This window comes from Choristoneura fumiferana, chromosome 16, assembly GCF_025370935.1.
Source record: "Choristoneura fumiferana chromosome 16, NRCan_CFum_1, whole genome shotgun sequence".
Classification (NCBI taxonomy): domain Eukaryota; kingdom Metazoa; phylum Arthropoda; class Insecta; order Lepidoptera; family Tortricidae; genus Choristoneura; species Choristoneura fumiferana.
This window is the reverse complement of record NC_133487.1, coordinates 15,742,827-15,753,447: the sequence shown is the minus strand read 5'-3', so window position 1 is coordinate 15,753,447 and position 10,621 is coordinate 15,742,827. Positions and strand designations below refer to the sequence as shown.

At 37.4% G+C, this 10,621-nt stretch overlaps 1 protein-coding gene across 1 annotated transcript; it reads right to left on the bottom strand.

Annotated features, from left to right (window-relative positions):
- Nucleotides 1-2,987: 2,987 nt before the first annotated feature.
- On the bottom strand, nucleotides 2,988-8,262 carry LOC141436592 (uncharacterized). The gene is made up of 4 exons (XM_074099589.1): nucleotides 7,912-8,262; nucleotides 6,727-7,414; nucleotides 6,563-6,677; nucleotides 2,988-4,757 (listed from the first exon to the last, which is right to left on the bottom strand). Exons 1-4 carry the CDS (start codon nucleotides 8,033-8,035, stop codon nucleotides 3,723-3,725), a joined length of 1,962 nt encoding a protein of 653 aa, XP_073955690.1. The 5' UTR covers nucleotides 8,036-8,262; the 3' UTR covers nucleotides 2,988-3,722.
- Between the last annotated feature and the right edge of the window lie 2,359 nt (nucleotides 8,263-10,621).

The window sequence follows — 10,621 nt, the reverse complement described above, 5'->3', positions numbered from 1 at the left end:
ATTTTTTTTTTTTTTTAGGTATATATTTTTTTCTTCTTACTTGTCAAACTCCAATGTCAGATATATGTATAAAATATATTAGTAAATGTAAAAGGTGTTAATTACATGACTTTAAATATAATAATTTCCACCATTTTGTGACGTGGTTAATTAGCTCCATAATGTCTATCGACTTTTAAAAGCACCCCAGCAATTCCTATCCAAGAAAAACATTAGGTGAGGGCCACAGCAGTCCGTAAAAATATCTGCGAACTTCTATCATTGGAATAATATTTGAAAACGTCCTCGTATGGGATGTTATTGAAAAGTTGAAGTGCCGCGATGTCTGGGAAATTTTATGTGGAGAAAATGTGCTCTTTACGTACCTACATACTTTGGAAACCTTAAATGGTTTTGCATCGAGTACCAGCAGACTACTATTTAGATTAAATTTAAATAGGCAAACGTGACTAGAATGCAATTTTATATTCTACACACCTCTTGTTTTCGATTAGCTGTTGTAACTGCACTCAAAATTAAAATGAAAAAAATATGTGTGCTTGTCTATTTTTAGGGTTCCGGAGCCAAAATGGCAAAAACGGAACCCTTATAGTTTCGTCAAGTCCGTCTGTCTGTCTGTCCGTACGTCCGTATGTCACAGGCATTTTACTCGAAAACTATACAAGATGTATATCAATGAAATTTGGAGTACAGATGTCTTGTAAACGCCACTGTTTAGTTTTGTAGTTAAATTACAAACCAGTTTTTTGGCCTAAAATTGTTCAACTTTGATGCCAAATATCTCGAAAACAATGAACTTTGAAGTAAATATGGGATACTATATTGCTTAAAGCCGTTGTTGTTAATATAATAAGCTACAAAAATCATTAGAAAACTAAGGAATTCAGATCGAAGGTCATTGGGCATGGGATCCCGTTAAGTTCATGTTTTTAGCTCTTCTGAATTTATTAGTCGATAGGCTGGATATATAGACGAAATGCTTTGTTGTAAAATTATTATAGTATACCTTTGTTCTATATATTGGAGATCGTGTTTCAATAAACAGAAAAATGGCGTCTAACTGTTCGCGACAGGTTGATGACGAGCTTTACGAGCAATATTATTTTTATTGCGCTTAGTATACTTTGCAAATAACAAAATAAGCGTAGTGGAGGTTTACTCCGGCATTGGATTGATGTCATCTTAAACAGTTTTGAGGTTTGGCGATTTGATTATCCTTAAAATAAATAGGTATACCTAGTGCGGCAATAACGGTTGTTGAACTTGTTTCAGACTACGTCGGCAAATGAACGGCAAACTTCACATTAGTTTGCCTATTGTATTAGTGTGCCTTAAAAGCTATCTTTGCCTATTTCAGTATGTTTAGGTAAGTAATAGGCAGGGAGCGTAACTTTGGTGCCGATGACAGACGTATGACGTCAAATTATGATTGGTTATTTGGAGTCTTTTTGTATTTTTTATTTCAACTCCAAATTTGTTACTTTTACGGGTATCCCGTGAAACCATATCGAAAATACAAACTGAGACATGGATGCACAGAAAAACCAGAAAAAGAGACCAGCGCTGGAAATCGAACCCAGGTCCTCAGCAATCCGTGCTGCGTGCTATAACCCCTACACCACCGCTGGACAGGAATTTAGACACGAATTTTTCCTATGCATACATATCTCAGGTTGCTTATTTCTACTACGCAACTATTAGTGCTGCTGCATAAGTAGCGTAGTAGAAATAAGCAACCTGAGATATGTATGCATAGGAAAAATTCGTGTCTAGATTCCTGTCCAGCGGTGGTGTAGGGGTTATAGCACGCAGCACGGATTGCTGAGGACCTGGGTTCGATTCCCAGCGCTGGTCTCTTTTTCTGGTTTTTCTGTGCATCCATGTCTCAGTTTGTATTTTCGGTATGACGTCAAGCTAAAAACAGAGTGTTTTTATCCAGACCTCTTTAGTTTACTAATAAAATCAGTGTCAGATAGAACTCGCAGTCAAATGGATGATTTTGGGATTTGGAATTGCCAGAAGTTTTACGTAAAGAACTAGATATTTTTAAAATCATTGCCATCAATTAAAAACCAAATGTTTACCATGAAGAGTTTTGACCTTCAACAATACTTTGCTACACGTGCGGCTATGAGGATTATGACCAGTACAACGCCAATTTGTAACTGGCCGGAGATTCGAGTTATAGGCACTTGTCTCACAGCCAGCGAGGAAGCGATTATTGGCTATCGACTATTTTCTCGCTCAAGAAACGAACAAAAGATATAAGATCCTGTGTGAGTAAAAGAGACATATATATTAATAGTTGATCGCTGACTGTTCACACTGTCGGCGAGAACTCGCTCTTACATCTTTTGTCGCAGCGACAAGAGCTATAAAACTCTCTGAGCTATAGATACTCGCTCAGCGATGTCAGCTTGGCGGCCGCCCCACACGAGTGAGTCGAGTGGAGCGAGTAATCGCCCGTCGCACGCGAACACTCGCTTACAGCCGAGCGACAAAACTACACTCGCTTCTCGCTGCTCGGCCACTCGTTGCTAGTTACTCGCTCTGCTCGCTTCTCGCTCATCGTCGGCGGTGGGACATGTGCCTTATTGCCCTGAGTGTACACGTGAAATTTATTTATGTAAATAAAAACGAATATTTTTTTGTTAAAATAAGATTACCCAGTATAATATTTTATTCACATGGTATTTTAAATTCACATCACCACTAAATTAAAGAGTCATTAGCATCATTGCAGTGTCGTAATTTTATTTTAAAACATCCTATGTGACTTTTCGTCATAATGACGTCACCCGCACCAAAGTTACGCTCACTGGTAATAGGTATTGTATTGTAGGTAGTGTAAATTATTATATTTTCGTTATATATCACAATATTACTTGTACAGCGGCAGTTTCAAATTCGAAGCAGTTATAACTCAGAAGTAACTAGTACTTGATTAGACTCTGTCAGTCATAATTATAGGGTTAAACGAACTTACCTGAAGTGAAGTTCTACCCAGATTGTATGCAATACTTGTTTCGATAACAATAATGTCCCACCCACACCGATAAGTTATGTAAATAACTAATTTCCCGGTTAAGATTTAAGTTTGAAGTACCTATTGTAGACTAATTTGACTAAGTCAATGGAAATGAATCAATGATATAGTGGAATATACTTATATGTATATTCCACTATATCATCAGATTCACTGCTATAAACTAAATGACGTTAAGATGGGAGTGTTGCCACATAATATTTTTATTTTTACACTACCTAGGTGCTTTAAACTACGCGTTATTGCGAGCCGAAATATCGACTGCTGCTAGTAATTTTATCGAAACAAGTATTGCATACAATCTGGGTAGAACTTCACTTCAGGTAAGTTCGTTTAACCCTATAATTGTATGCAATACTTGTTTCGATAAAATTACTAGCAGATGTTTAGAGGAATTATATAGACTCCTGTAAAATCAAATCAACGTATTTATTATTATCATAGCGAAATGTTAATTAACCTCACTAAAATATTATAACATTAGTTATTCTAGGACACAGGTAACAAATAAAATCAGTCTCATTCTATGACATAGATACCAAACAAAATTAGCCAACCTCTGACACAACTTTAAACAACAATTGTTGTTTGAACAAGTATTAATATAAAAATAAATCTAATAACAAATTGTAACAAGTTCTGTCAAACAGTAACATTATTTATAATACTATACATTTTATGTATTTTGAGCTGCTGTACACACAACTCTTGCAAACTGCACTTGTTCACTAACATTATTAATCAAGGGCCTATTATAATGTCTAGCGAACGTCGCAGATCTACTGGACCAGCCAACAGCCTTTAAAATGCTGTCTACAGTAAGACCCCCGCGGTGTGCGCAGGAGGTAGACGCGTGTCTGGTAGAGTGTGATGAAAACACTGATACGTCCACACCACTATCGGCCATCACTTGTTTCAGCCATCTGCTGATAGTCTGAGTAGTTGCTGAGACATGAGGATTCTTGAAAGTCAAAAATAAATGGTCATTGGACTCTGCAACATGCCTTAATTCTTTAGTCACATTAATATAAGCCGATAGTGTTGTGGCAGGGCATATCTGGGGTTGTTCTCTAAAATATGGCAAATAAATTTTTGGAGGTGGGTTACCTGGCGCTGTAGTCTTTAAAATGTCAGTTATTATTACTTCAGCACCATCCTCAGTAAATCTTATATTATTAATCCTCATATAAAACAAAGTTTGTACTCTTTGACCTGTAGTAAGAGCTAACAACATAGCGGTCTTTTTCGTGATTTTTTCTAAATTTAATTTTTCTAAGGGGTACCAATGTTTTATATATGACAATACAATAGACGGATCCCATATATTTTCGTATTTAGGCATCTTTGGTCGTAATTTAAATATACCTTTAAACCAACGTTTAACTCTGTCATCAGTACCAATGTGAGTGCCGATTATGAGTGAGAGGGACGATCGATGACAGTTTAAAGTCTGATAAGAGGCTCCCTTGTAAAAAATAGATGATAAATAAGATATTACAGTAGGGACTGAGCTATGAAATACATCCACCTTATTAGTCTTGCAGTATTGCCACCACTGTTTAAGACAGCTACTGTACTGTTTAATGCTATTAGCGGATAGAGATGCCATCATTACATCAACCCCACTCTCTGATATCATCCTTCTGCTAAACGCCTGCCTGATAAGATGCACGCCCCCAGGATAAGCTTCGCGTGCATCGGGTGCGACGTTCTGAAAGGAGAAGTAAGGAGATTTTCAGATGGACCCAACATGACAACGTCAGATGTGATTAATGAAGTCAGCAAAGGATACCATGGTTGTGATGGCCAGATGGGATAGACTACTATACCGGTAGCTCTATCATTTTTAATCTTTTGAATGACCTTCGTCAATAAACAAAAAGGCGGGAAAGCATAGAAAAAGTGTGGAGTCCATTTTATGGTAAATGCATCTATGTTATTTGCAAAGGGGTCCCTGTGCCATGATATATAATCTTTGCACTTTGCATTTGTTCGTGAAGCGAACAGATCAATATGTGGAGATCCAAAGCTTTTAACAATTTTTTGAAAAGCAGAATGCGACAATTCCCATTCAGTATCTATTTTAGTATAGCGGGATTCAAGGTCCGCATCAGTGTTATCTTTTGATTTTATGTAAGATGCAAAAATCCAAAGCCTTCTGATCTCACACCATTTTCAAATAAGTTTTGCTAAATTACTAAGATTGGGAAATTGAACACCTCCCATGCGATTAATGTAGGAAATTGCAGTTGTGTTATCAATCCTAAGTAATATTTCACAGTTCATTAAATCACTTGCAAAACATTGCAATGCGAAAAAAGCGGCCAATAGTTCTAAATGGTTTATGTGATAGCCTTTTTCTTCTTCTGACCAAAACCCTCTTGCCTTTTTTCCATTACAAAAACTACCCCAACCTGACCTACTTGCATCACTAAATATCTCCAAACAGAAGTTATATTGTTTTATTTCACAAAAACCAGAACTAAGATTAGCTTTCCACCACTGTAAGTCCGATTTAATGTCAGTATTTATTATCATTGTTTCATCAAAATTGTTATCAGACTTTTGCAAAGATAAATATTTTTCTCTTTCCATGGTCTTAGTGTAAACAAAACCATATGAAACAGCCATACAGACCGATACTAAATTTCCCAATAATTGAGCAAAGTCTCTAATTGAACAACTTTCAACCTTCAAAAACTTATTTACCATTGATAGTAACTTATCCCTCTTCTTTACTGTTGGGCTCAAGGTCAAGTTATTAGAGTTAATAATAAAGCCTAAATATTCTTGTATGTTAGATGGAATGAGGCAACTTTTTTCTGTGTTTATAATAAAGCCTAGGCACTCTAAAAGGTCTCTTGTAATTTTTGTATTGTTTTGACATTCAGTATAAGATGATCCAATGCATATCAGGTCATCTAAGTAAATAACTAACCTTATACCCTGTTCTCTCAGAAATTCCATTACTGGTTTTAGTAGCTTGGTGAAGGCATAGGGAGCCGTTGCCAATCCAAAAGGTAGACAGTTGAACTCATATAAACTATCATTGAACATGAACCTTAAATATTTTCTATGGTCTTTGTGAGTACCTAACAAATAATATGCATTCTTTAAATCAATTGTGCACATAAAATCTCCTTTTGATAAAAGTTTACAAAGAGTTCTGATGTCTTCCAACTTGAAATGAGTAACTTCTACAAATTTATTAAACAACTTTAAGTTTAAAATAAATCTGTGTGTACCATCAGACTTAGGAACTGTAAAAATACTAGACAAGAACTGATGGGGTTCTGCTTTACATTTTGAAATAGCACCAAGCTCCAAAAGCTTTATGATTTCAGTGGAGAGAATGTATCTTTCAGACTTATTTGTAATATTAAGTGGTATATTATTTTGATGTGGGTTAGCTACCAGAGGTATAGAGTAACCTTTAATCCATTCTAAAATTACTGGATCTTTAGTAATTTTTTCCCAGCAACAATAGAAAGAGCTTAATCTACCACAAAATTTTACCTCTATGGGTATTTGGCACGGCCTCTGCCCGTTGGCGGCGGTAGCCGGCGTCCCTGGCCCCTCATGGCGGTGCGGGGCTGGTAGCGCTGCTGAGGCTGGTGGTGTCCCCCTCGAGCTGGACCCCTCGCCTGTGGGCCCTGCATTGGGCGTCGAGGGGTTGGTACCAGTTTTTTGAACCCGATGTAGATGTCTGGGGTTGAGGCTTTGGTTTAAGTGCACTGCTAGCTCTCTTAATGGCAGCCAGTGACTTTACCGTCTCATCTAATTTTGTGTATAAAAAGTCTGACCGTGTATTCTCCTTCAAGTTTAGACTCAGGCTCTTGTCCAGATGCGGAGATATCAGCTTCTTACGCATGTTAGTGTACTCATAATGGAGGTTACATAGTAGCCGGGACGCATCTCCTAAAGACTTGATTATGTCAATCTTGTCTTCGCCTCGTGATAGCTTGTGAATGGCATATAAAACTGATGCTCCTGCTAGACCTAGGTCTTGCTGTCTCCCTTCTAGAAGTTTGTCTCTTGTTTTTGTCGAAGAGCTTAAAATCGCATTGAGCTCATTATTGAGCTTGGGTGCCTCCAACAGCATCATGTTCGCTGGAATTAACAAGTTTTTAGTAATAATCTCCTTTTGCTCTTTAGGCAACCCTTTCATGAGGATCCCATCCATCCTTTTGGTAATGTCACTGTGGATATCCTCTCCATATCCCTTTTCTTGGGCATTTTCATCACCCAGGGCCATCAATACTTCATTCGGAAGGGAATCTACACCTTCATCCGTAACGTCTTCAACCTCCAGGATTGAAAATGCTTCAGCCTCAGTCTCTATCTCATCCTGCCCTTGTTGTTCAATGTCTGGAACGTACCAAGTAAAAATTGAATCCACATGATTTTGAATACCATGACCATAGTCTAACTAAAGCATAAGAACAGGTAGGTAGGTACATGGGCCTCTAGAGATCACCCTCACGTTTAGAGCTTACAGTATGCAAATGCATGGGCATTATATTTAAAATTATTATGTAATGAAATGTCTGACTTATCATATCATACATTATATTATGTTCCAACGGAACACATACATTCTCCAACGGAGAATACAAAGTACGCAACTGTTAAGCATTGTATCGGGTGTCGTAATAGGTGAATATGATGAATATTTTCAACGAAAATATTACAGAATCACAACGTGATTAATGTATTAGTCGAGATGCTTGGTAAAGTAATGGCTTTCCATTCCCAACGGGAATGCACTGAACGCACAACGTGCGTTGTGGTTTTGTACAACGTACAAAGGCGCAAACACCGTTGACTCAGTTACAAAGTAATATCGCAACAAGTATAGTACTTACGGTTGTTACTATTTGGTGGTGTTGTTATTTCCCTCGACCGATATCTTTCAAGACGCTTTTCTAGTTTCTGAATTTTCGACCTTCTTTTTTCCTCGTCCTCCTTTTCACTCTTTCGTTTTGGCATCTTATTTTATCGAAAACTATAGATTTTTTAGCTTTTTTCCACTGGAGAATAAAAATCTGCATAAAACCACGACCGTTGCGTTTCACGCGCGAAATAACGAATGACGTTAAGATGGGAGTGTTGCCACATAATATTTTTATTTTTACACTACCTAGGTGCTTTAAACTACGCGTTATTGCGAGCCGAAATATCGACTGCTGCTAGTAATTTTATCGAAACAAGTATTGCATACAATTTGAGTCATAAATATATGCGCCTAGGGGGGTGTCACTCAATTCCATGTCAGATTAACATGCACTGTTTTACCTTGTAAGTGACAGGGATGTTCAAGTAAATAATTAATTGATTTGACATTACTTTGGACCTCCCATTATAAAGAATTACTAATTTAACTTGCTGCTCCGCTAAAACATTTATTTTTTGTTTGGCGGAGAAGCTGGAGCGGGTAAATTAGTGTAGTTCTTTGATATTATGCAAGTACGCGTGTACAATATAACATTCTTGTATTATGTACATATAATAGTACAAATAATCTTCATTTAAAGCCATAATAATATTATAAATGTGAAGGTGTGTGTGTTTGTATGTTTGTCCTTCTTTCACGCCGCAACGGAGCAACGGATCGACGTGATTTTTGACATAGAGATAGACCATGGGCCGGAGAGTGACATAGACTACCTTATGTCCCGGAAAAATGTACAGTTCTCGAGGTAACAGCGCGCGATAACCGAATTCCACGCGGACGAAGTCGCGGGCAAAAGCTAGTGAGGTATAAATAGAATGGTACAAACAATATTTTTTCTTTATTATGTTAATTTATACTTACAACTAAAAGAATATTTTTCCCTAATGCACTGCATGGGTCTCGCTAAAATCACTGAACTACGAGTAATGTCATTCACTTTAAGGAGTCCGGAATATTTCATATTATTTGCTCCTATTAAAGCTTTGTTAAAGCATTTTTTGCAGACGAGGCTTGCTAAATAATTTTAATGCAGGCTTGGCGTTGACGGACTATTAGTCTTTCCGATCAGACAGTAAACAAATTCTAAAATTCACTTCTATTAAATATGCATTGATCCTTCTGACCGTATGCTTCCTTTGTTTCGAGGATTACGTCTTTCATGCGAGGTCATTGATCTATTATCATCGGCTTAACTTCTTAACCTTTTTGAGGAAGGCGTGGAACAAAAGGTTTTTCCTTATGTTTCAGATTTACGCAAAGTACCTACTGCGCTTATATACATAAATACGAGTACATTAAGCACGCGCTGGCGCGTTATGTACTTGAATACGTATATGATTTTGTACACGTATCGAGCTTTCACTATAGGTCTCATAAATAGGCTCAGAATTGCTCAGAGAGCTATGGAGAGAGTTATGCTTGGAGTTTCTCTGCGAGATCGAAGCAGAAATGAGGAGATACGTGGAATAACGATTAGTCACCGACATAGCGAAGCGAATTAAATCGTTGAAGTGGTAATGGACTTATAGCACGGATAACAGATTGCAAGCACAGCGTAGGACGTCTACCAACGAAATGGACGGATGGTCTGGTTAGCTGCAGTTTCATGGTGAATTCAGGCCGCTTCCAGCCAAAAAAACTGGAGGTCTATGAGGCCTATGTCCAACAATGAATTTTGTTTAATCCACCGTAAAACTTTCTCACAATAAGCATCAATGAGTGAGTTGGTTTAAGTTGTACCTACGACGTAGTATATCTACTTTAAGCTAGTACAAAAATCTCAATTCCAAAATCCCTCTCGCGATATCTATTTGCGACAGTATTTTAAGTCAGTTTCATGAACAAAGCATAACTCCGCTGAAGTATGAATAATGCGGTAAACAGGACGTGAAGAGCAATGACCTGTGACCAAACTGACGTTTTGTACCGCTAAAGGGTGAAATGAGATGTCGTCGGTGTCTGATACAGAATAAATGACATTTCCTTGTGTGTTTTCCGGGGTGTAATTTTTCATCGGTTTTGTTGCAACCGCGCGTGGGTTGTAGCTATTCTACTAAAATTAAAAGTATGAACATTTAATTTTGTTTGTACTCAATCATTCAAGAACATCTCAACTAATTCGGATGAAATGTAGTAAGAAGATTGTTTAATTCTTGGTGATTGAGATTGCACAGTTGCCACGGGATTGCGACAAAGGGACGGAATCATTCCAGGCGAAGCTTAGCTAGTTAGTCATATTTTACTGTATAAGCAGGTGCATATCGATATTTTTTTATACATTGAGAGAGAAGAAAACGAGCAAGCGGGTCATCTGATGGGAAATGATCACCACTGTCCTGCCCATGAGTCAAAAGTCAAAGTCAAAATATCTTTATTCAATTTAGGCTATAACAAGCACTTATGAATGTCAAAAAAAAATATACCACCGGTTCGGAAAAACCCCTGCTGAGAAGAATCCGGCAAGAAACTCAACGAGGCATATATTTTTTTTTAAACAGATTTACAATATTATTAAATGATATGTATACATCACAAGTATTTAACACAACTTCATTTTTGACACAGTACCAACTACTCAAGGAGAGTCATCGATCTCAATTAATATACTTTCCCAAAACGTC

Coding starts and splice junctions, on each gene's coding strand:
- LOC141436592 (XM_074099589.1), bottom strand. CDS start 8,035: ATGCCAAAACGAAAGAGTGAAAAGGAGGACGAGGAAAAAAGAAGGTCG. Junction 6,678..6,726: donor ACATCGGGTTCAAAAAACTG/GTACCAACCCCT, acceptor CGAGGGGTCCAG/CTCGAGGGGGACACCACCAG. Junction 4,758..6,562: donor CGTGCCAAATACCCATAGAG/GTAAAATTTTGT, acceptor TTCTCCTTTCAG/AACGTCGCACCCGATGCACG.